The sequence below is a fragment of the Micrasema longulum genome, unplaced genomic scaffold, assembly GCF_059751315.1.
Source record: "Micrasema longulum isolate JH-2025_06_02 unplaced genomic scaffold, ASM5975131v1 h1tg000469l, whole genome shotgun sequence".
Classification (NCBI taxonomy): domain Eukaryota; kingdom Metazoa; phylum Arthropoda; class Insecta; order Trichoptera; family Brachycentridae; genus Micrasema; species Micrasema longulum.
Window position 1 is genome coordinate 1184017 of NW_028277667.1, and position 26738 is coordinate 1210754.

Here is a 26738-nt window from a genome sequence, read left to right on the forward strand (position 1 = left end):
AAATTCAATTTGATAACTTTTTGCGACGGTAATATTATTAAGTACACGCCCCTATCAATATTTTCAAACATTAAAATTTATTTGGAATAATTATTAAATAAAAGGCATATACTAAAATCTGAAATAATTCATGAATACGTAATTTAGTAATTAATATGCAGAATCGTAAAAGTTTGGAGACTGTTTTTTTTTTAAAATAATTCATTCGGGTCGTCTTCATTATCATTTTGAAACATATCAACTTAGTATTTTTCCGAGTCAAAACAATAATTTTTTACGATCTTTTGGAATTTTTCAGAAATATGTTATCTTTACTGTTTATACACTATTTAAAAAAAATGAATTAATGCAACAAAATGTTATGTATACTCAAAAAATACTATAAGACGCACCGAAGGAAATATGAAACACGCGTTTTGTATGAAAAAAATATATACAATAATAATCATTTCGTGGTAAATTTAATTTGAAAAATGGTGTGATATGTCAGAATGCTCTTAAAGTTGGTTTGATGCTCCGTTTTTTTTCTTCGTGTTTTATAATAAATTTGTTAATAGTATAAAAAAAACATCACGTTTCACAAATACCTCGTGTGTTTTGGTGCGTTATATTCGTGTCTACGGTATATTTTGACAGCTGACGGATATAATAATAAAATTCTATGGTTGACAATATTAGTATAATCTCTGGTATTAGTAATCTGTGGTTGACAGATGTCAGAATTTAATATGTATTATTGTGGTATTATTACATAGTTTATTTGTTTTGTTACACATGAATAAATTAATGCAAAAATAAAAATGTTTCGAAAAAATAAAATAGTTTTTAATTTGTTCGCTAAATCAAATAGTGGTGGTTTTGCCAGCTATTTCTTACATTTCAGATGCATAAATGTAATTTTCAATGCATCCCCTTCGCTCGTCAAATTTTGCCAGACTACTTTTGGTGGGTTTAAATATTTTATAGGCCCATAATATTAAATGTTTTGATTTTAAAAATCACCTAAAGTTTCCGATGAAAAATACTGACAAGTCATCTAAAAAATAACCTTAAATTGTGTTTTTTTTTTAGATGTTCCTCAATATCAAATCCAGTCCATGATGTTACAGTATCCAAAACTCCAAGGTATCGAAGAAGCTCGAGTAAAAAATGTTGTCAGTCTTCTTGATACATTTGGCGTTAGTAAAAAGAGCATATTAAAATATCCTTCCGTGTTAAATGTTCATCCGATAACAATTGGAAGTCGATGGCAAATTTTAACAGAAATTGGATTCCAGGATATTAATCTTAATATTCTTACAAAGTAAGTGCATAAATTCAATTGATATTTGAATAATATTTATCTTCTTCGTTTTTATGGCCTTGAATAATATTTATGTTTTTATACTCTTAAAAGACTGCTAAAAAATCCCTCTGCAAACCTTTCATCTTTCAACAATATTGATAGGGGTGTGTACCTAATAATATTAGCGTCACAAAAAGTTATCAAAATGAATTTTTATTTATTTGTTTTATGTTTTTCAAGTTTTTTTATCAAATAAAATAATAATTACGTAGATATATCAATTCTGTTTATATTTTCAATTGAATCGGCATTCACTTCGTAACACTTCATAATAAATTATTATGAAAATAAAACTTTGTTATTAGTGTTACACAATTTTATTCTTTTACAAGAACACAACTATAGTTTCTGGAGAGCACCCCTCCCTTCGGCGGGTGATATAAAACTAATATAGTAAACACAGAATATTGTTCACAATGTCATAGAATTTAAACAAAAAATAAACAAATTAATCAGTGAAATTAATCAGTTGAGGAGTGCTTTCCCGAAACTATAGTTGTGTTCTTGTAAAATAATAAAATTGTGTAACACTAATAACAAAGTTTTATTTTCATAATAATTTATCTGTTTTTATTTTTTTATATTCAAACGGTTTTGTCACGATTTGCCATATTTGTTTCATTGAAAAAACATGGAATTTTTTAATTTTATTTTATGCCATTGGCTTTTCTTACATTTTTTGTTTTATATAAGAATTTATAACTTCGTTATTGTTCCTTTGAGTTTATTCTATTTATCTTTTTTTTTAAAAGTGACAATTGTTTACTCAAATATTCCAATTTTAAGATCATTTCCTAAAAGTCTTAAATAATTTGTGTGGGAAAACTGGAAATCGGGTTGTGGTAGAGAGGGATCCGAACCCGGGACCTTTGATCCGTGAGTCACAATGCTACCACGGGACCAAACTTGGTTCCCCGGTTTTTGCTTAACAAAAATCATCAGATGGAAGAGTTGAGGAAATGTGGATGATGAAATTTAGGCAGAATGATGAATGTTACATAGTGTGTAGGGGTGCATAGGGCTACTTAAACCAGCCAATGACATGTCATAAGCCCTGTAAATGCCTAAGCCTCTGTATTTCCTTCCCAAAAATGTTTTCCCTCTCTGTAGCAACAAATTTAGATCTAAATAACTCCCTAGGGAGGAAATTCAGCCTGTCTACAAACATTTGGACATATTCAAAACATTTTTGACAGAAACGTAGTGCATGAAAATAATGAAACCTAACCTAAAGTAGCCAGAAATTAAAATGCGCGCAACAATCCATGGAAATACAGATGCTCGGTTTATGTCTAAGAGACAGAGTAAGAAATGAAGAAATAACGCGCTGAACCAGAGTCGTGGATATCATGGATCGTGCAGCAAAATTGAAATGGCAGTAGGCAGGACACTTGGCAAGGCAAAATGATGGCAGAATAATAAAGTGGAGACCATGGGCAAACAAAAGAAGTGTTGGAAGGTCACAGAAAAGATGGGTCGACAACATCGCCTCTATTGCTGGTAAAACATGGATGATGAAAGCAGGTGATAGGAAGGAATGGAGACGTTTGGAAGAGGCCTTTATCCAGCAGTGGAGAGAACAAGGCTGAAGAAGAAGAAGATGAAGAATGAAACGTACTGCTAAAACTTAAACGACTTCAGTGTATGTAATGTATTGGTATACATTTGGTCTTAAAATAATAATCTGATTATCGTAGGCAACTCAGCTCAAAATTAGACAGCGGAGAGACTATCACACCCTCTCACTTTCATTGTACTTCATAGTCCTAATGCTCCTATATACCTCCGTCAAAAATTTCAACGCTTATCATTTCATGATTTACCTATTCTTTCTTATTCTCAATACCCATCCACAATTTCTCCTTCTTCTTACTCATATAGTGTCCGTGGGACTCGACTATGGAATCATCTCCCATAAAAGATCACAAAGATGTTTCTACAGTACCTCTGTTTAAATCACCTGAAGGAACATCTCCTTTCTCTTCCTTAATCCCCCTTCTTTTCCTCTCTGTTTATTCGCTTTTCCCATTGAAGACTAGTATTGACAATAATTCATTTATATACTCATATTTTTATTTACAACACAAATTATAAACTTACATAAATAACACCCTTCATTTAATTGGTTGATTGAATGAAATCAATAAGCTCCCCAATGTACAAATGCGTATTTACAAGAACTTAAATAAATAAAGAAAACTTTTTGGAAACCAAAATATAAAGATTGTTAGTTTTATCAATATTTTTTTCAGATATGTCTCCATAAGTAGAAAATTTTCTATCTCGGAGCTTCAGACAAAAAAACTTCTTCCAGTGGAGTGTAACATTTGGGATAATTTGCTTAAAGGATTTTCTTTGTGGCCTGATGTACAGCTTCAGATGGAAAATCACCGGTTTGATATAAGTCCCCACGATAACCTATGTAAGTTTAAATCATTATAAATACTTACTTAAGTAAGTGTAAGGTTTATGATATTTTTTCATCTGGAAAATCCAATCATATATGACTACTCACTGAACGATGAAATATTATCTGTGTCTAGTATAGGAGATTTAAGTATTATACTTGACACTAAACTTTCTTTTACAATTCATATTGAACATGTTATCAATAAATCCGTAAAACTACTTGGATTTATTAACAGAAGCTCAACTGACTTCAAAAATATCAATACCCTTAAAACTCTCTTCTGTTCCCTAGTTCGCCCGCACCTAGAGTATTCCTCTGTTATCTGGTCTCCATATTATGATGTTCACATCAAAAATATTGAATCAGTTCAACATCGAATTTTAAGAAAGATAGGCTGGAGGTTGGGCTTATCCAGAGACCAATATACGTATAATGAGTAACTACCTTAAATATATCTTCTCTTCAAGACTGTCGAAATAAATCCGACCTTCTAGTCCTATTTAAAATTCTCAACTCCCTCTTTGATGCGCCTGAACTACTGAGCTCAATAAAATTAAATATCCCAACTTGAAACCTCAGACAAAACTCAATCTTTCATTCCGATAACCATAGAACTAACTATGGTTTTCATTCCCCTATGCCCAGAATTCTTAGGTCTGCCAACAAACATACCAGTCTTGATTTCTTTGATAACAATTTGTCTTCTTTCAAACGATCACTGAATCAAATTCAATTATAAACATCTCTCTCAGGCTTTCACTCCCACTAAGTCTACTAAATACCATTGTGTCTTTTACTTTCCTTTACAATAATTTTCTATGTATAAATATGTCCTTTAAAATGCCCATTGGGCGTATATATAAATAAATAAAATAAAATAAATTGTGTTAGTTTTTTTTCCAAATTAAAAAATGAGCACCAAAACTAAACAAAAATTTAAAAATATCAATGAAATGTCTTGCAAACTGTCAAATGAACGGTTTTGTAAAAATGTTTTTTTTATAGACCTATCTAGGCCTTGCCAAAGGGCCAAGTCATCAGTCAAAGGTGTAAGTCATGCTCTAGATGTTAAGTGTTTTGGAGGGCTAAATGAGGAGGGTCTGCGCCGCAGACCTCTCAGCTGAAGCAGGATACTGAGCGATCGGCCTTCAGAATGAACGGCAATGTTTGTGCAATAGCACCCTAAAAACGGTAGTCCCCCTTCTTGCAGGGCTGAAACACCAAAAGGAAAGGCCAAAGCCAGGCGTACGGTCTCTGAATTTGTCTCGTCACGGATCACCGGGTCCCGCTGTCGCTAGCTACGGCCGTTTTGGTCTCAACCCGAGGCCAGAAACAGGAGCAGTAGTCGTACTCCCGGTATTTTGTTTTGCCAAGTGACTGCCCGGCACAATCTACTACCTGTAAAAAAATACCATCTATGTTTAAAACGTTATCAACAATTTATCAGTCTTGAAGATGCCTACATAGATGAAAAAACGCTTTAATCAATAAACAAAATAATAAAATTTAACCAATTTTGTTTTTATCAAAATCATTAATATAAAAAGCATTTTCTTTCTTGTGTTGTTTATTTCTTCCAGTTCTGAATTAATTTCATACAAAACATTGGTGTGGCAATGCAATGCACTATCACCATTGAATGCGGATGGATGCATATCAAATAAAAATAAAAAGTACAAATCATTAGCAATTTACAGTACTTACACCATTCCATTTTTAGTTAGTAGGAAGATATTGCTTTTTGCGCTAAGCCTGTCAAGGGGCATTAATTTTCTACTTAAATGCAAATAAATTAACGTATTACAACGTTAAATTATTAAGTTAAGTAAAAGCCGTAAAAAAGTTCCTAAAACACACAAAAAAGTACCGAGAAGACTCGTGATGTTTATCTAAGTATTTCAATTTGCAGGTGATGTGCGTATGAAGATATTGGGAATTTTTCTCAACCTGTGTGTTGGCTTGCCCAAGGAAGTATTTGAGAGCCACTTGAACACTTACATATCTATCAAACACAAGTCTTTTGCCAACATAAGTGAAATTGTTTACCTGCTCAAGACACAGGTGAATTTTGACACGGACAAATTCATTACCCAAGGCTTCCTCTTCTTACTCGATCCACCCAATGTAAAAATGATTCTGGCTGAAGTTAAAGAACTTGCCGGATTAAATATCAAAGACATCATCTTTAGAAATCCCGTCCTCTTGAAAAAGAATTACCAAGATTTATTGATGATCAAAAAAATATTGAAGGTTAGTAATAAATTATATCAATGGTATAAGGCATTGATGGCCAAAGCGTCGACCGCATCCATTCTTAGTTGCCCACCTGTCTGATGTGATATAAATTTTAAAGCATCTTCACAAAGTACTTTTTGTCATTGTTAATTTATTGTTTTTATTACCTGTGCTATTCTAACCATGAAAGATACTGTGGAGGACCGAACACACCCCACCAAATACTGTCAGGTGGCCAACACTGAAGTGCTCGTCTATTGGCATCCCTGGTACGAACCTAACTTCAATCCATCCTATGTGCCAACTTCATACACGGGCTGTCATAGCTCATCACACTTTTCTCAGTTTGTTTATCCCAACGTTGATTATACGAGGATGAATCAAATATAATGGACGGATATTTGACGGCGCACATGCTTAATAGTATTCTAGATAACATCTATAAAAATGTGAAGATTAATAGGTCCTTACATATTTGAATGAATATTTTTTTTAAAATATTATAAAACCTAATTGCACTAAATTTTGGTGGGTCCATGACCCAATGAACATAAGGGAAAGCCGCCACTGCTTTCAACGCTGAAATGGGGGCAATGCATCAACAAGTGGAGACATCTTGAGGAGTTTCAACATCACATCAGTCATTGATCTCGGAAAGTCTAAACCGGTGCAGGTAGCTCATGAACCCATCATAGATCATGAGAATTTGTTTGTATTGTGCATGTTGCCTGTTTGAAATTTGATCATTTTAGACAAAATTAGTATTATTTTACAGGATGAGAAAATCGATGAAGCTGAACAGAGAAGAAACATCCTAGTTTACTCACTGAATTCTGAAACAGTACAAAATAGAATACGAGAGTTTAAAACATCCAATGTGTACACTGGACTTCGAGAAAATCCAAGGGTATAAAACTTTTCTGTGTATTTTTTTCTTCACTTAACAAAATAACTATTGTGTGACCTTAAACTTGGACTTGGATGATCCTGAAAGGTGGAAGGAAAAGGCGGATTTATTTCTTGCGGTAGTTTTTATTGTCTTCAAAGTCAAAATGCCCTCTGTTTACAGAATGTCCCTTCAGGGAGGGAACCTACGTTTTATCAACTCAATCCATCAGCATTTAGCCTCCTTGTGTTATCCTGATCACTGGTAACAATAATTTATTCATTTTTTTACGTAGGATTCATTCAATCAACGTCAATAAATTAACCCTTATATTTGCAGAAGGAAAAAATATTATTACACACATTTGATGGTTAAAAAGGGCTTCAGAATCCCTAGCAAAAATGTTTATTATGAATTGTGATAGTGTAATTAAGAATGAAAAACATGTTATATCAGTTTTAACTGAATGCTGTTTTACTTGTGTTTTTGTTCATAACTCCAAGCTTTCAGAGCTCCAAGTTATGAATCCTGCTGTACCAAAACTTATTTCCCGTTTTTTACTTTATTTTATTTTAATACTTTATTAAAAGTTCATAAACAACTTGACCGATAACGATGGAAGTGGACCGTGATAATAAGCTCGCGCATGCTCATTGGATAGATTAGTTTATCATCATTCCGTGGCCAAATGTCAAAATCAATGCGAGACGAGTTTAAGTTCGTCTATTTGTCATTTGTTTTGCACTTTGCGAGATTTCTTTTCGAGTGTGGCAATATTTAAAATATAACAATCCCCGATTTATAAATTTAAGCTGATGTTCCATTAGAATCGGTAAAACAATAAACAATTGTGGTGGCCCATTGTGATTGAACTACAAACCGAGGTTCGGATCTTGAACCATGCAGTGGTTTTCTTGTGATATTTAATTATGTGTTAAAATTTATAAAACCTAACAAAGCAATTTCATTGATATCTTCAAAAAATCACAAATAATGATTTAATACAATCCAAATTGCTTTTTTTTTACAGATTTGTCACTTTATATACAGTAGAAGTAAAGTCCATGACAGGGTACAAGTACTAGCGAAGATTAATAAAAAGTGCACAAGTCTACATAAATTAATCAGCAGCCAAAAGGAATTTGAAAGGTTACTTTTATCAAATCTATATTAAAAACGTCCCAAGTACCTCTTCTTCGACTGTCAACTAACAAAACTGTAATTCCAGCAGTTTGACTTAATGATTCCCACACTGTGTAACATTCACAATTTTGCTTGTATTTAAAAATTAATATTTTCCAAATCTTCCTTTCTTTCATTTTTCAGAATGAGTAAGCTTAGATTTAAAAAATAATTATTATGTGCTGCTTAATCAAAACAGAATACTTTTTTGTGTTACTTTGATGCCATTATGGTATTTAAACATTAATATTTTTTAATAGTCATCATTGCCTCGTTCTTCGAAATCTGTCAATCTGTCGAAATCTGGCAAAATTGAATAGTTAGTTATGACGACATAGGTACATGTTTTTAACAACAACAAAACATGATGCCGTTTCACCGTAGGGGTAAGCAGAGAAGATAAATAGAAACTGTTTTTATTCTATCTTTTTTTTTTTTACATGTTTGGACCCCTGTATTTAGTAGCCTTATGTGTCATGCACAAGGCTAAGGTATTTGGAAAAAATCGTTTTTGTTTGGCTTGGAAATAGGATGTTCGATCACTGATTTTGGTTTATTACCTTTATGAGTCCAATCACCATTGTTGCAAAGTTCAAGAACAATGGCGCGTGATAACTACTTTTAACTACAGTGTGGATATCTGTTAAGGATATTCCATCTTTCCTGCATTCTGTTTCAAGATTATGGCATTGTAAATTGAAAAATGGGCACTGAAATAACAGATGTTCGATACTCTGTGAAGAAATATCATCGCATGGACAATAGTCATCATTCCTTAATTTAAACCTATATAGGTAACTTCTCATAGCTCCGTGTCCGGTAAAAATTTGGGTCGTTTCGAAAGTACTTTGGTGATGATGACGGAAGTTCACTGCATCAGCCAGCGTTGGGAAAAACATTTTAGTGATTTTACCTTTTTTATTCTATCCATTTGCTCTCAGTGAGTGGAGAATTCTCTTTCCTCTTTTCCTCAATTCAATGAAGTATGTTTGATATTATGTGCTTCTGGATTACCAGCTTTCACCACAAAAATGGCAAGGCTACCAGATTATAGAGAGCTCCCTCGGGCAGCTTTACTCGTTTAGCAGTGAGAAAATGTTCCTTGTATGCCAAGGATACTTAAGTCCTCAGATGTTGTGTGCAGTCTGTGGCGGGCAAACTATCCATTCACTCCGCATGTCCAAACCAACGCAGCACTTATTTCTTGATTTTTTGTGATTTTTATATTTGCTTATTGAATAAAACCAACTACTACTTTTTTAAAGAGATTCTCCATGTATGTTGAAATATATATCAATATTTAGTAAGTTGTTGATTTATTCTAGATATGCACAAGACTTTGGTGACAAAACAAAAGGAGTGGACGTATTGCGAGCTCTGAAGAAAATATTCACACCCGATTTCAATAAAGAGTCCATCAGGAAGGAATTAATCAAACATCCTTATTGGACGTACGCGCCATTACCCTCAATCATAACAGTTATTGAATATCTGATGAATGACTTTACCCTTGCAGAAATATTTACCAACATTCAACTGATACTTTATACTCCGTAAGGAAAATTATCAATCGTTTCTCGATTTTAGTATCTTTTGACAATTATAACCCGCTTTAAACCCATTCATTTTTTCGCATATTGCTATTCTACTCTGAACAGAGTTACGTATTAATGACTTCTCTTACACATGCATATTCTATCGCATTCTAAGGCAATACTCTTCTGACATTCCGTCAGCTACCCACGCTTACCCTAAGCTCCACCTCCTAATGTCATCCTCCCTTAATTTTGACCTTTATAAGGCAGATTCCTAGCTCTAGAAATCAGAGTAATCCGGGTCGTCTTCTACCATTTTGCTTACCTGTCTTCTTGGTTCTCTCTGGTACAGACACCTACTCAGGGTTCCCCTTAGCTTAATCAGTCTGCTTTCTTTGTGTGGAACATTCTGGTACTACTCTCACCCCGTAAGATCATGTTATACTGATCTGCCTCTGCCATCTAGTCGCTTACCTTATTTGCTTCAACCGAGTACTTTGGCCAGACATATAATCTGTTTTCTCGAATCCCAGTAGTTGATCCCTGGTACCTACTCAGTTAAGTATGAATGCTGGCTGTTAGGCCCTTTTGCTAACTTCTGAATATGGTACGAGACATCAGTTACCAGAAAGAGATAGTTCCGCTCTCCAAAGTACGTAGTGTTTTGGCCACACAGAACCATAAATTAACTCCATGTCGTGAAACAATAAATCCACCGCCTCCCAATCTGTAAAGTCAGTGCTTGTCAACCCGTGTAACTAACAATATTGTATTTGTTTCATTGCCTATTGCTTGTGCTGTGTATAATATATGAACTGAATCAATAAATATTATTTGTTCTTCTACAATTTATGTATTTCTTTTTTTTTATATTTGAAATGTAGTCAGACATGTTAAACAATTTATTTATTTATTGATTAAGATTTACATTTACACACATACATACATATTTATATATATTGAAGAGTAGAGAAAAAAGAAGAAAGAGAAACCTTTTCAATCCACAATTATTATATAAGCATTATTTGTTTATTTTTCATAGATTTTCAAAAAACTTCACCGTAAAATTAAACGCTCTAATTTTTACCGCCTATAAAAAAAATATATCATATCAAATTTCCTGTATTACTGAACTTCGTCATTAGCTGTTTGTATCTGATATGGCCGTTATAGACGACGTAGAACTGTTTTATCTGCAATTTATTATTGTAAAGAAATATTTTATGTTTTCCTTTAAAATATCTTTCTTGGTACATCATAACTAATTACTGTTTTACTGTGGGGTAATTATTCATACATTTCTGCCCATTCTCGTTTCTCCAATGTTTTAAAGCTATTTTGATTTAAACCTTTTTTCTAGGGCTGAGGTAATAAAATGTACGGAAAACCTGCTAGAAACTCGAGCACACATGATGAATGGCTTAGATTTAGCTTCTCAGCCCCTGTATCACAATATCAGTAAAGATCTTCAGGGCATACAGCTGCACTCCTTGAATAACGCCCAATTATTGGGTCTAGTGACTTATTTCTTGGAGAAAGACCACCATTTTTCCTGTTCCGGTATTTGGCAAAAACATTTGGATAAAGATGTCAAGGTAGCATCTGAATGATTATGTTTCATGGATATCATCATTCGAATCATCGAATGTATCAACATTGTTAATAGTGTAACTTTATTTAATAAATAATTGTTAAAAATGTTCATTTTTATGTTGTTTCATTTACATTCTTCACAATATAAAGTCATTAGCAGAAAATTTAAATGCGGTAAGGGAGAAAATATAAGTTATTCAAAGTTAAAGAGAGGAAAAAAAGTTAATAAGCTGTCTACTACGCTATGATACATTCCCCCCTATCCTTTCTATCATGTATATGGGATTTCGCCAGCAAAATCAGATCTCGGAAATACAAGTTTTTAGCTCTGAGAAACATTATTGGACTAAAATGGGATTCCTATGTCAAGGATATCTACCGACAGACAAAAATACTTCCTTTCAGGGTGATGCCACTGCATGACATAACCAATACAATTTTGAATGTCATTAACTTTTCTGCTCACACAAATTTAAAATACACATTTGGTCATGATATTCACAATTACAATACGCATTACTCAGGGAATCTTCATGCGTCTAAGTTTCGCTCAAAGAAGTTCGGCAGAAGGTCTCTGGAAAATATTCGCTATTCTAAATTTAATAAACTGCCTAATGAGCTAAAACACAAAAAGTCGAATAAAAAATCCAAAAGTGTTGCAATTCAAAAATATTACTTAAATCTTTTTGATAGTGATAGTTATTAATGTAATTTATATAGATGGTGTAAAGTACTGTGTTTTATGTTTTTTATATTATGTTTTATTACTATTTCTGATGTATTGTCACAAAACTGTTTTCTTTATTTGTTCGGTCCCAAACGAGTTTTTTTTTAATAACTCCTGGGAGTATAATATGTACTATTTGTATTATATGTTTTATTAATAATAAAAAAATATTTCTTGTTTTGTTAGGTCTGCCAGCAAACATGCCAGTCTTGATTTTTTTAATAACAAGTTGTCTTCTTTTATACGATCACTGAATAAAATTAAATTATAAACACCTCTCTCCCGCTCCCACTCCCACCATATACCATTTTGTCTTTCTACTTTCTTTTATAATCATTTTCTATGTATAAATATGTCCTTAAAAATGCCCATTAGGCGTATATATAAATAAATATAAATATTAGAAAAAATATTGTACAGCGAAAATTAGTATTTACCATCATCATCATTATTTCCCTTTCTGTTCGCACTGGTGCACAGGGTACTGCAATAATAATAATGCTGTGTATATCGATCATTGGTTACGTAAAGGTTAAGTGATCAATCTTACGCTTCAGGTGCCAGTTCATAAATAGTGATATATTGCAGTGAACCACCTTCAAAATAAATATTTCACTTTGACCCTGCCAGGAATCGAATCTGGAACCTCAGCATGATTGGCGAACGTGCTAACCACTAAACTTCTTTGCAAACTTATCTCCATTAAATTTCTTTTTTAAGAATTTTACCTCATTGGGTCGAAAACACTAGTCCAAGATTCTAATTCCCTTTCACACAGCCTAAAATGATCTCTTCATCCGCTTGGACTCAAACTATTTGTATTTTACCAAAACGATTTTTACATTTATAAAAATATTTATAGATCCATTTATTTTTTTACTTCAAAATGTGGGGAATTTTGAAATTTCCTTGTGGTTTTTTTTAGTGACAGCACTAAATTTGAAGGAAGAAATAAAAACCGCGGTATAATCTATGAATTATGTCTTATGTCAGTTATTGAAACTTGAAAGAAATTTCGTACTGTCAAAACATAATTCGATAAATGATAATGTCAGTTTTTGCCGGAAAACTTTTTAACTGGCGAGCAATCAGTTCTAGCTATAATATTTGCCAAATAATGCATCGATACCTAAAAACAGACAATCCTCAAATCGTTAATTTACTCCATTCTACATTCGGTTGGTTAACCTAAAAAAAAAACTTGAATTGAAACATTTTAAGTAATGGTTGTTTCGTGGGTGACCGATATTTTGTTTCCAGGTATAGAAAATGCTTCCGCCAGAAAAATTGCTCGTAGATATGGTCTTACGAAAATGACGGAAAGTCATTTGACTGATAATCTTAAAGCACTGGAATCATTTGGTATTGATAAAAATTCTGCGATTGAAACTCCCAGAGTTCTGGTTTTTAGCGGCGCTTCGCTCTTAAAACGCGGGAAAGTGATGCTAGAATGTGGCTTCAAAGAAATAACCAAACTTAACCTTACGTTGTAAGTTTTTAAAATACTATTTTAATTTCTTTTCTTTTTTTAATTTGGTGTAATTCACGGGGACTCCGTGACACTACCACGATACATTTTTTTTCACCCATTGTGGCCTTTACTGTCTTGCATTGGCCTATTAGTACACATAAACTCGCCTTTAGCCCTCATGAATGATAACCGCTCCCGTTCGACGCTCAGTCATGTCCAACGCGTATTTAGTTGAGTCGTTCTTTAACCGCCAGCCAGGTGTGACGTGAGCTTGAGGTTTAGAATAAACACCAAAATGCCAGATTTTGTCGTGAAAGCATGTAAAAACCGCTAAGTGCGCAGGTTTTCTCGGTCACTGTTATCAAAATGTATCTTTTTTGGGCGATCCCGCGTAAGTTGGATTCATTCCGACGTTTCAGCTACCATTTCAAGAGCCATCTTCAGGGTAAACTGCGTGTTTGGTAGTGAAAATATGTGTTTTTGTATTATTTCACAATTTTGTAATAGAAATTTAAATTTAAAATGTGTTTATGCTTTTGTTTATGAAAGGCATTCGTGCTGTGTACACAAATAAAAATAGATAACACATGCAAAGATGACGGGCTGAAATTAAACTTAACTTGGTTCCAGGCACTCATACTAGAAAAATTATATGGAATGTTATTTTTTTTTCTGTATACCATTTTGTGAAAAGGACCAAAATGATATTGTTATTGTATTTGATACAATCAACATAGTGTGCATACCAAGTTTTGTAAAATTTCCATTGAAAATAAACGTAAAAACATTATAAAAGTGCCCTTCTATGAATAATTCTTTTTAAATTTTCTTAATATGATAAAATAAAATATGAGTTTATATTATATTAGCATTTCCGAGATCCAATAAAAAGGAAAGAATCTAAAAGGAATTTAAGGAAAAAATTTATTAGTATCCATAAAAAATATGTAAATGTAATTTGTTGTAAACATTTCAGTACAATTTTTTTTATACTGCTAAAAATGGGAGCGTACTCTTTTTTGGCAGAATATGCATTCTCCTTGAATGTCTGTCCTGTCAGCGCCAGCGCTCTGATCGGTCTACCCATGGTAAAAATAAACAAACTCTTAACTATGCCTTCGTTTTCATTTCACTACTGTTTTCAATATGTTTCTCTATTGGGCGCGTCTAAGTGTATTAATATGTCAATGCTGTCTTGTCTAAATATTTGCTGAACATTTTGGGAGCAAAATAGCATTACAGAAAACAAAACAAACCAATCAGAAAAAAAAATATACAAACTGTTCTAAAAGTTGTTTTTTATTTAGATACTTTGCATTAATGAAGAACAAGAGTATTGCAACGCTGAAAGAGTGTGGCTGCTTACCGACAAATTTAGATGTCCGATATAGATTATCCCAGTGCTTTAGTCTTTGGCCACAAGAAGTTTATCCTCCTTCTGACATAAATGATGAAAACAGAACTTTGCGTAAGTACAATTAAAATCATAATTAATATTAATAATAATTAATTAGAGACACGCTAAATGAACTAACAGATGGCATTAGCGTAAATGGACAAATTATAAACAATATTACCTAATATTAAATGTCAAAATATTTACATTTCGCAACGTACAATACTGCTGCACAATCACATATTTGAATTTCACCGGTGTAAATATGGAAAATATTCCAAAACTGCTATTTTTATTTATTATTTACCATGTTATTTATTGCATTTAGCCGGCGGTTGACAAATCAAATGTCAAGAAAAGCAGTCGCCATAGTAATTGTAATTTAATTTTCACTTTTTTGTATTAGATACTCCTTACTATTTTGCAAATACAATATATTGTATTATTTTTTATAGTAAACGCCCTGTTTTAGCCAATGAACTGTATTTATTTACGAGGAAAACAAAAAACAAACCGACACACGCGTTGACTTATGACCGCGATAACTTAAGCATGTTCATTATTGTTCATTGTGATCGCTCAAATGCTTAGCATGTTTTTAAGCACGTTGATAGTTATTTGTGATTGAGCCACTGGTGCTTTTTGACAGAGCATTATACTCTGCTCCTGGGCCCACAACCTAAGTTCATTGCGAGGAGCACATTTAGGAAACCCACAGTAGGGCTCTGGGCCTACCCCGCCAATGAGGAAGTTCAGTGATTTATTTAATTATTTTTATTTGTCAATAGATTCAAACGAAGCCAATTGATTTTAATGTATCATATTATCAGCGCTGATTTTTTTTAAGTGTTGTGGTTTTGAAATTACTCTGCGTGTAAGGTCACAAGTTCTCTTCGGTGAATTCTGCTGATTGGTGAATTAGATTTCTGTAAACCGGAAATCTATCACAACACTATCATTGGTTGATTCGGAAGAACTAGTGATGTTGTTGCAATTTCAAGAAACTACACCCTACAATTTATTGCTCTAATTTTTACCATGCGTAAGAAAACATTTTTTCTATCCAATTTCCTGTAGCACTGAACGTCCTCATTCATCATCTGCCTCGTTTCAGTCGATGTTTAAGTGTTCAGGTACCCAAATCCAAATATTGATTAGCCTTCGCATTATTTCAGGTGAATTAAGGTTTATCGTTCTCCAAAAATACTTGGATTGGAGACTCTGTATTAACAAAGAAAAATTTGACAAGATTATGGCATTGTACAATAGATACCGCCACATCCCTCTCGCGTGTATCGAAGAGTCCATCACAATCGCACAAACAAAATTACAGATGTCAGATGACAAGATCAGAAAAAACCCTTTTGTCATTTGCGCCGATCCCCACAATACCCTGATGATTTTGAAAAACATGAAGGATTTCCACGGGATTACTGCCAAAGATGCGTTTCATTATCAACCAGCGATAATAAAGACAAACTATCGAGCATTGATGAAGATAAAAGAAATATTAAAGGTAGTAAAGCTTTGAATGTAATATTTTTATTCACTAATAACATTATACATACATTTATTAGGGACTGAGACCCAGTTTATTGTGACAATCAGGAACGACCCGTGCCTATGAACGTGCTCGACTCGCTTGAAAATCTGTGTTGAGTCGGGTCACTCGTAAAGCATTTATAAACTTACGTACATATTTCGTTTATACATATATCATACTACATAATTATTCAAGCTATAACTGATACTCGGTCGCTAAATCCATTAATTTTAGATATTCACAGTAAAAATCAGAGGGATGATTATTCAAATATGCTGGATAAGAGGACATGCTGGTAATGAGGAAATGAGAGAGCGGATGAACGAGCAAGAGCGGCAACTTGTAAAAGAACGGCATCTTTCTTCTCAGAATTTCCCCTTAGCTTTGCTAAACGCTGCATAAAACAAAATACGCAGCAGCGTTGGGGGGATCATTACCGCGCTTCTTCTGCAGGTAAAATCACTAAAATGTTTTTCCCAACGCTGGCTGATGCAGCAAACTTCCGTCGTCATCACCAAAGTACTTTTGAAATGACCCAAATTTTTACCGGACACGGAGCTATGAGAAATACCTATACAGGTTTAAATTAAGGAATGATGACTATTGTCCATGCGATGATATTTCTTCACAGAGTATCGAACATCTGTTATTTCAGTGCCCATTTTTCAATTTACAATGCCATAATCTTGAAACAGAATGCAGGAAAGATGGAATATCCTTAACAGATATCCACAATGTAGTTAAAAGTAGTTATCACGCGCCATTGTTCTTGAACTTTGCAACAATGGTGATTGGACTCATAAAGGTAATAAAACAAAATCAGTGATCGAACATCCCATTTCTAAGATAAACAAAAACGATTATTTCCGAGTACCTTATTCTTAAACATGACACGTAAGGCTACTAAATACTGGGGTCTAAATATTTTTTTTTTTTTAAAACTTATATGTTTTCTTCAGTTCTTCAATGTTCGCCATGGGAACTTTCACTTATTAACTGTAAAGGAATTATAAAAACATAAATATAGAAGATCTTAGAACTCAGAGTCACGAACCATAAGATGCGCCCGAGTACAGCACGCAATCCGACCGCAGGTTTCTGCTGAGCCGAGGTTTAGCCAACTTTCGGCCAAAACCGAAACCAAAACTTCGGCCTGTCACTATACCCTTAACCATTTTGTTTCATGTTTATTTGGTAGAAATATGATTATTTTCCATTCAAAAATTTTTGCCATAGTCTGTTCTCTTTCCCAGGATCACAATATGCCCGAGACTGCTGGGAAGAGGCTATTTCCCCTGTATCTGATGAATCCAAAAAACTTGAAAGAAAGATTGGTAGAGTTAGAAGCGCTCCCAGAGTACCAAGCCTTGATTGGCAACGATCGGGTCAGTATTCTTACTAAATGGGCGGGTTTACTCAAGTGATGATATTTTAACCTCTAAGCGAGTATGGCTGTATCGTGCATGTCTCAAATAATTTATACATAAAGAAGTATGGACGTACTCCATCATTTGTAAAAAATGTTTCATTGTCATTATTTTATTTATTTAAACACTTTATTTACATATATACAGTTTACATACATATCCATATGGGCGGGCATATTTATTTTATTTTGTTTTATTTTATTTTATTTTATTTGGGATTTTTACAGCTATTACATAAACAAAATAAGTAGAAAAATCTTAACAATGCTAAAGCCAATTAAAAAAATCCACTGTAAATATAATGACACATAATATATAAGAAAAGAAGTTTAGTAATTGTATTAAGGCATTTTCTTCCTACCTACCTAAACCGTTCAATTTGAGAAAATCAGTGGTATATTCAATAACATTACAAACCTAAGTTTAAGGTGTACATTGATTTTTAAAAAATATTTAAAATACTTAAGAGAAACTCTTGTCAAAGTGGTTGGAAAATCCTGCTCCCAAAATCCCTTCGGAGACATGGAACAGATCAACATCCTGAGTGATATTGTCAGCATAGCAGTAGACCTTCCATTTTCCAACAGGCATAACCATCGGTAGGTTGATCCTGTATATTGGAATATGAAGCGATCTATGCTGACGCTGTCTTAGGTTAGGAACATACAAACCAATGCTCACCATAATCTCAGGATTGTCGACTATACAGCGAAACAATACGATAATAAGTAACAATACTCGGGTAGGGGCTTGAATTTCTTACGTTTACTTTTATTACTTTTTAATTTACTATTGCTTTTTTAATACTTTTCAAAGACTTTCTTTATCGCTGAAAATAACTGTACCTACAAAACCTAGGTTTCACAATGACATACGCCTATGTATCCTGCAGAGGCGAACCGTGTATAGAAGCGATTATGCGCAGCTTACCATTTTATTCGGCTAACTATAATAATGTTTTATTGTAACTTTATTTACAGAAAAACAAATAAATAAATAACATTTAATTTAAATCATTTCCCCCGTTTGTATTTTTATCCTAATATAAATATAAATTTGAATAAAGCGCGCCCAGCGCCTGCGGTGAGCCAAGAAACTAGCCGATTATTCCAGCTTATTTTTTCATACAAATAAGTATACTATATTTTGAATGTATTAACCCCAGTGCGGGTTTTTTCTCCTAGATTAAACTTGCAGATTACACAAATTATTTGAATATTCTTGATTTGGAAAATAGTATTTCAAACATTGTTTCTTAAGGACTATTTTTCTTTGAGATGATACTTTTGACATAAGACCATAATTACTTTCATGCGTCATATTGCAGGACATAAAGCGCTCCACGCGGGCGTTTTTAGCACTATTAATTACTAGAACAATGCGGGCAGTTGACATTTCAATTGAATACCTAATATAGACTGAATTCGTAATGGTATTTTTTAATGAATTATATGTTAAAGTAATTAATAATATATTTATATAATATAATAATCACGAAGTTACATTGTTTGAGTTGATTTCATGGATTAGAGTTGTTGTATCACACAGAACCACAGAAAAAGATCAATTTATAGTACATACTACTTACATTATATTATGTACCTCCTACGTAGGTACAAATATATGATATTTTTTTATAGCTTACCTGTAAATAAAATCACTATTCGTCACTAGTATGCAGGGGCGAATCTTCTAAATATGCGATTGTGCGCAGCTTACCATTATATTTGACTATCCATAAGCTATGGGCCGATGATGTATGAAGTTTTTTATTTTTTTGGCATGGAATGGCCTTCCTGAGAAAGTGATTGGTGCTAGTTTAGTTAATGTGTTCAAAAACCGCCTAGATGCACACATCAATGTATAATGTTTAATAACCATGTACATTTGATATACACGCATTAGCTTAATGACTGCTAGTGTATTATTAATAATAAAAATAATGTATCAATTAAACTTTACAGTTTAACTTACAGCTCTTACATGCCCTCTGGGCATTTAATAAATAAGTATAGTAAAATTAATTTCTTTTTTTTTTCAGATTGTTCAGCTCGTGCAGTATAAAAGTAAAGTAATGAAACGGTTAAAACATTTGAACAGTCTGAACAGGCAATGTGCCAGCATTGAAAGTCTTACTACTTGTAAAGCGAATTACGAACAGTAAGCATTATTCATGTGTTTTTATTATTATTATTAATTAATATGTATAATTAACATATTACAACAAAGATGAAGAACATTTTAGAGAAGGTAATATACAAGTCTAGGCATCTACAGGGCTTATGACCTGTCATTGGCTGGTTTAAGTGGCCACTTTACACACTGTGTAAAATTCACCATTCTGCCCATATTTGAACATCTACATTCCTTAAATTCTTTCATCTGTTGATGTTTGTGGAGTTAAAGAGCTGAAACCTTTATTTATGCGGGTGAAATTCATCTAATTGAATTATTTCACCTACACACTAGGCAACGCCTGAAAATTTTTTTTTTTTTTTTTTCTATACTTCTTCATGGACCAGGTGGATTTATCAACAATATTTTGAGTTTGTCCAAATTTTTTTTTTGTAGACACGGACTGATTTTGTAGACGGGAGTTGAATCCAGTCCTTGTTGGGAATTTGGACAAACTCAAAATATTGTTAACATGTATAAATAAAAGTTTACAGTATCTAGATCGCGCCAAACTAATAATAAATAAAAGTTTTTCGGCTCTTTTCTAATACAAATGAAAAAAATAGGAAATTATCACAAGAAATCAAGTAAACACGAAAAATTAAACTATTTTAAGAATTTAATAAAACAGTATTGTTTGTTTTTAAAAGGAGAAATCATAATGGCCAAATGTGAGCTGGTTCACGGCAGCAGTTATATGACAGAAAAAATAACCTACAACAGTTCTTGTCGGTAATTTTTCTTGGAACGAATGAGAAAGGTGTTCTTGTAACCGATTTCTTGCTCAGAAATTAATCCGCAAACATATTATTTATATCTTCGTGTCTAATATTAAAAATTGTTTTTCCTTGTTTTAGTTCGGTTTCGAAAATGGGGGACATGAATACAATTTCCGATATAATTGTTGCGATCGAGACTCGTCTTTCGCATCCTTTTCATCTGGTTAAAGGTCAGATAAAAAAACACAACTACTACAGAAACATACCCACAGTTTCTGTTGCCAACACGACTGATTTCCTACTGAAAGGCTTTACAAGGGAGGAAGTATTTGACAACTGTCACTTAGTCTTGTATTCTAGGTAGGTTATTTATTGCTAAGTTTAAAAAGTTTCCAGCCTCGTACAGAAACAAGTATTTCTTTGTCAAATTTAGTTTTATTTTTCAATATAGTCCTTTCGTAAGTTTACTCACATTTCCCAGTCATGCTCCTAACTCTTTGATTTGATCCAAAATATTAATTGGCATGTTTTTACGAATGTGATGTGTCCTCATTCAACCCAATAAAATTTCCTCCTTATAAAAACATATTGAAATCTAGTGTACATAATCCACATCTATTTGCGGCCGTTGTTAGGCCGGTATGGTGATAAAAAAATCAAAATTAGAAAATATAGAAAATGAATATTTGCAAATAAAATATACTTCTGAAATGAAATAAAAAAAGATAATGCCATAAAAATGATGTAAACTAAAATATATTAACTTGTAGTAATTCGGGAATAAAAATAATAATAGTAATTTGTGTGGGAGCGAAGTGTGGAATTGGAAAAATGGTGATGAAAGTAGGTTAAGTGCTGTCGAAATGCGATCTCTCAGACGAATGTGTGGTAAAATGAATGTCGAGATCCGTAAACTGTGTAAGGCTGAGACATGCATTATCGACAGAATCAAGAAAGGGTTGCCGCGTTGGTTTGCACATGTAGAGCGAATGGACAGCAAGAGAGCGGCTAAAAGGATCTACGATGCGAATTTTGATGGATGCAGGAAACGAGGAAGACCGAGAAAGACATGGCACGATCAAGCCCATCAAATACTTGAAGATGGACATGTCAAAAGTAGGAATAATCAGCGTGTGTGCATGAGAAGATGTATGAATGTAGCGGAAGCGGGGTCTGTATGCAAAGATAGAGTGATATGGCGTTCTATCCTCTCTGCCTACCCCTACAGTGAAACAGCGTGATGGTTTGTTGTTGTAGTAATTCAACAATGCCACATAATTTGTGTGATGCTTTTATTTCTTTTTTTATCATCAGAACAAATCCCGCTTTACCTAAGTCTGGTCTAAATTTCTAGTGGCGTAATCTGCCAGTCAAAAAGTCATTATACTCTAGGCATCTGACCTGTCATTAGCTGGTTTAAGTGGCCACTTTACCCACTGTAACATTCACCATTCTGCCTATGTAAACATCCACATTTCCTCAACTCTTTTATCTGCTGACTTTTGTGAAGTAAAAGAGCTGAAACCTTATCATGCGGGTGAGATTTATCCAGCTGACCATTTCACCTACTAGACAACGCCTGAAAACAATTACTTCTTATACCAGCTAGTTTAATGTTTTCCCTCTCTGTTGCAACAATCACTGGAAACAAAGACACTGTAAAGAAAAAAGTTACCTAGCGACATATAGCAACTGTAAGCCAATTAATTTTTATTTTTTTATAATTAATAAAGAATTACAACAGAGATGAAGAACATTTAAGAAAAGATAATATAGAAGTCTAGGCATCTACAGGGCTTATGACCTGTCAATGGCTGGTTTAAGTGGCCACTTTACACACTGTGTTAACATTCACCATTCTGCCTATATTTAAACATCTATAATCCTTCAATTCTTTCATCTGTTGATGTTTGTGAAGTTAAAGAGCTGAAACCTTTATTTATGCAGGTGAGATTCATCTAATTGAATTATTTCACCTACATACTAGGCAACGCCTGAAAATGTTATTTTTTCAATTTCTATACTTCTTCATGGACCAGGTAATTTATCAACAATATTTTGAGTTTGTCCAAATTTTTGTAGACAAGGACTGGATTCAACTCCCTGGGGAGCTGTTTATATTAACATATTACATTGCGTTGTAATATGTTAATATAAACAGCTCCCCAGGGAGTTGAATCCAGTCCTTGTCTACAAAAATTTGGACAAACTCAAAATATTGTTGATTAATAAAGAATGTCGTATTTTATTTAAACCATGTTGGAATCACGCCAAAATAATACGCATGAGATTTTTATTAATTATATTATTAAAAATATTTTTTTATTCACAAAAAAAACTTCGATTGGCTCCTCTGTAAAGTTGCTACATGTCGCTTGGTAAATTTTTCCATTCCAGCATCGATATAAAGCCCACTCCTAACTTCCAACATATATTCAAATTATGATTATATTCATTTACAAAATGTGAACTTACTCAAATAAGAAACCTATAGTACCTAAATATATTTTCAGTGAAATAATACAGAAGTACACAAATGCCATTTCAAAGTTACGGAACTCTAAATACGTTTCAACTCACAGCAGCCTAGACACGGACGCCATTACGGATCTCGATGAGTTGGGTGAAATTTCCGACAGTAACGAAGACATTTCTGATTTGGCCGATAAGGAATTAGAATTGAGGAACTCAATTGATGTGTCTCCCGCTATAGACATAGAGGAACTGCCAAATATTGACTATTCTAAGTTAAACGATTCTCAAGTTTTAGCGTTGACTCTGTATCTTATTGAAAAGCCCTATTGTTTCAATGGCGACGGAATTTGGAGTACGGATCGACAAATGCTAAGAAATAATGGGTGACAAAATACGTAGTGTGTAAAATCAACTCTAGTCTTTAAACGAAATGTCAAAAAAACTTTTGTATAATGCCTGTACTCCTGTGCGAATCCTGGCACCTTACCGAAATTCAGAAAACCAAACTTCTGAGTCTTGACAGTAAGTGCCCGAGGAGAATATTAGGCCTAACATTGAAGTCCGAGAACGGACGCAGCAGCCTCCTATAACCAGCGTTTTGAGAGTGCGGCGGTTGACCTGGCTTGGACAGATTCCTCAGAAGAACCTTAATTCAAGTTGCGGGATCCCGCCGTCCTGGAAGGCTGCTGATGACAATCTTTCGGCTTTATTTAACAGGAAATAAGGGACGCAGTAGGAGGCCAGAGTGGTGCCTAGCGAAAAGTTCTCCTCGAAGTGTCTGGGCTCTGATTAGAATGGAAAGTTATCATTTATCTTTCATTTTTTATCTACAAAGTATAATTAAGTTTTCTGTATGAAAAGAAGAATATGCATACAATTTTTTCTTCTAAACATGTTCAATTATAGGTTACGGACAAAAATACTTTAAATGTTCATGCAAATATACTCATTTTCGTGCAGAAATATCGGTTTTTCTTTATAGACGGTCGAAGATAACTCTGTTAACTTCCCATTGCAATCGGGGCCCTGGTCTACGTGCTCACTTAGAAGCAGATATGGAAAATAAAAGATAATCAGTAAAATAAATTTAGTAGGCTGACATTATTCAAAACATAACTGTTGCTTCGTCGAGACTTAAAAATAAACTAACACTAAAATATTTTCGTTTTTTGTAAGTGTTTGCTTTGTAAGCAGTACTCGTTAGAAAAATAAAATGAATATTTCTAGCAAATATTTAGCCTTGAAAATGGAATTACTGTCGTTTTCTGAAACCAGTCGGCACATTAAATTTATTTTAGTGATTTTCTTCTTATTCCCTTTCAGCAACTTATGGTGGTAAGATGATCAATCTTACGCTTCAAATACCAGTGCAGAGACCGTGATATATTTTAATGTAAACACATTTCAAATTAATTATCTATATTATGTCGCCATGTCAGGTATCGAACCCAAGACCCCTTGCATTGTAGGCAAATGCACCGACCATTTGACCATGAGGCAAACATAGTGATTTTTCACAAACTAAAGAAGTTTTTAAATGACTTAAGATGGATAATCACAAATTTAAAGCTTCAAATATTAATTTAATTGTTTTTCAATTCGTAATTACAATATTCGCTCGAGATATAATTAAATCATTGTGGGACCTATTCTTATCTGTGTATAAAATAAAAACAATTTAATCTCCATGTAAATTGTAAATAAAACTCAAGACTGTTATAAAAAGTATATAATTTTATTACTCAATAAAATATTTTCTGAAGTATTTTTTTCTTTTAATAACTACGCACTCGTTATAAAACTATTTTACATATTAAATTATAATTATAGTACCATCTCGTGAATTCAGAGACATTCATTTTCATGTTCAAGTTTACCTAAGAATAATATATGTACTTTATTTTTTTATTTATAAATTGGTGGAACTGGCCATTTGTTCATCCCAGCATTTCAAAATTCATAACACAAACATAAATTGCGGTCAAATTAATTTATTTCACATGTAAATCACACTGAGGTGTTAATTCTACTATTATTGATTACGTCTGTCAATCTTAGTAAAGTAAACTGTTCATAATTTTGAGACACACTTCTTGGATTTAGTTCTACTCATTTCAATACAGGCCTCAAGCCAGTCTCTTAAGTATGCTTCGGAAACCTGGGTGACGACAAAGTACATTGGAAGATCTATTAGAGCATTTGAGAGAAGGATCCTCGGAGCAGTCTATGGCCCTGTGAAAGTTCGTAAACAGTTGGCATTGTCGATACAATAGGAAGTTATATGCCTTTATATGGAACGTGTTAAAACAAAGACGTCAATCCACCATCGGTCTGAAATGAGATAGATATGGCGACGGATAGAGAAACAAAAATAATGTTGACTGCTGCGTAGGTTTCGGGCCATAAATGGCAGTATCTTAAACATTTTTGGCTCAATGTATTTAGTTCCGCTACAACTGCAGTCTTCTTTACGTTACAGAATAAAAAGCAAACCAAAACCCTTCATTAATTTAAAATTAGCTAATAATTTACTGATACACAGAGATTAACTTCTGGGAATAATTATGAAGTTCAGTGGTTTTTTAAAAAACAGAAAAAAATTATGTATCGTATTATCAGTGCTATTATTTTTTAAAGTATTGTATTTCTGAAATTACTCCGCATGTGGCGTCAGAGGTTCTCTTCCGCTTATTCTCAGTCAGTTCTGTCAATTGGTCTGTTGACGGTAAGTAAACCGGATATCTTTCACGGCTCATATGAACTAGTAACGTTGTTCGAAGTAGTTTGCTTTTATTAAAATGTTTTTCTTTTTTTGTGCATTTTCAAGAAACTTTGCTGTACAATTTAATGCTTTAATTTTTACTGCCCGCAAGAAAACTTTTTTGTATCCAATTTCCTCATTATCCTTGCAGTCTGATAAAGGACCAAAAAAACATTTATTGCATGTTACTCACAACAAAATAAAATGGAGAATGCCGTCTTTGTTTTTACACACCTCATACCTATGGAGAGCCTGATTTGATCAATTTTATCAAGGTGAGCCACTTGAGATGGGCTAGTCACAATCAGAATAGACTATGACGATCCCATAAAACGCTTCACGCTCGCTGCGCCACAGGGACATAGAAGACCAGGAAGGCCCAAAATGCGATGGATGGATTCTGTCAGCGATGATACATCACTGGATAACAAATTGGAAGACAAAGGCAGCAGATAGACGAGAAACGGAGGAGACTTCTGGATTCAGCCAAGGCCCAACCAGGACTGTCAAGATTATGATAATGAAACCAAGAAGATTGATTTATAAATTGTATCAAAATTATTAACTGTGGTATTTTATCGAGAACTATCTACTAAAAAAACATACAATTAGATTTTTTTGTGGATCTCTTTGGTATTAGGTTAGGTACTAACAAAAAAATTGCAATGGGATTCTTTCATGTAAAACATACATGAATGTTTTTTGATGCTAAAAAAATCATATTTACAATAACTAATTAATGGAAGCTCAGTTCTGATTTCGTTGCATTTTAGAAGCTTTTTAAACTCCATATTTATACTTACTTTTATGTACATTAACTATAAAAATATGATATAATATTTATTTATAATATCAACT

General features: G+C 33.4%; 2 protein-coding genes across 9 annotated transcripts; both read left to right on the forward strand.

Annotated features, from left to right (window-relative positions):
* Nucleotides 1–699: 699 nt before the first annotated feature.
* Nucleotides 700–11297, forward strand: mTerf5 (mitochondrial transcription termination factor 5). 3 transcript variants are annotated; one of them, XM_088226813.1, is made up of 8 exons: nucleotides 700–945; nucleotides 1072–1303; nucleotides 3598–3767; nucleotides 5665–6005; nucleotides 6766–6897; nucleotides 7907–8025; nucleotides 9384–9611; nucleotides 10954–11297. In XM_088226813.1, exons 1-8 carry the CDS (start codon nucleotides 801–803, stop codon nucleotides 11201–11203), a joined length of 1617 nt encoding a protein of 538 aa, XP_088082939.1. In that variant the 5' UTR covers nucleotides 700–800; the 3' UTR covers nucleotides 11204–11297. The 3 variants fall into 3 exon arrangements, 2 of the variants coding, with proteins under 2 accessions (XP_088082939.1, XP_088082940.1); XR_015822379.1 differs by lacking the exon at nucleotides 7907–8025; XM_088226814.1 differs by lacking the exon at nucleotides 9384–9611.
* A 1590-nt stretch (nucleotides 11298–12887) lies between these two features.
* Nucleotides 12888–24884, forward strand: LOC148281367 (transcription termination factor 5, mitochondrial-like). Of its 6 annotated transcripts, none has more exons than XM_088226816.1 (8): nucleotides 12888–13091; nucleotides 13174–13402; nucleotides 14692–14852; nucleotides 15956–16296; nucleotides 17577–17708; nucleotides 19792–19910; nucleotides 20783–21004; nucleotides 24443–24601. In XM_088226816.1, exons 1-8 carry the CDS (start codon nucleotides 12956–12958, stop codon nucleotides 24456–24458), a joined length of 1356 nt encoding a protein of 451 aa, XP_088082942.1. In that variant the 5' UTR covers nucleotides 12888–12955; the 3' UTR covers nucleotides 24459–24601. The 6 variants fall into 6 exon arrangements, 4 of the variants coding, with proteins under 4 accessions (XP_088082942.1, XP_088082941.1, XP_088082943.1 ...); XM_088226815.1 differs by having other exon boundaries at nucleotides 12902–13091; nucleotides 23158–24884; XR_015822380.1 differs by lacking the exon at nucleotides 24443–24601 and adding an exon at nucleotides 16558–16776 and having other exon boundaries at nucleotides 12912–13091; nucleotides 20783–21072.
* Nucleotides 24885–26738: the final 1854 nt, after the last annotated feature.

Excerpts from the sequence above, each read along its gene's own strand:
- mTerf5 (XM_088226813.1), top strand. The coding sequence starts at position 801 with ATGTTTCGAAAAAATAAAATAGTTTTTAATTTGTTCGCTAAATCAAAT. Across the intron at positions 6,006-6,765 it reads TGATCAAAAAAATATTGAAG|GATGAGAAAATCGATGAAGC; the intron begins GTTAGTAATAAA and ends ATTATTTTACAG. Across the intron at positions 9,612-10,953 it reads CAACTGATACTTTATACTCC|GGCTGAGGTAATAAAATGTA; the intron begins GTAAGGAAAATT and ends CCTTTTTTCTAG.
- LOC148281367 (XM_088226815.1), top strand. The coding sequence starts at position 12,956 with ATGATAATGTCAGTTTTTGCCGGAAAACTTTTTAACTGGCGAGCAATC. Across the intron at positions 13,403-14,691 it reads ACCAAACTTAACCTTACGTT|ATACTTTGCATTAATGAAGA; the intron begins GTAAGTTTTTAA and ends TTTTTTATTTAG. Across the intron at positions 19,911-20,782 it reads TGTAAAGCGAATTACGAACA|TTCGGTTTCGAAAATGGGGG; the intron begins GTAAGCATTATT and ends TCCTTGTTTTAG.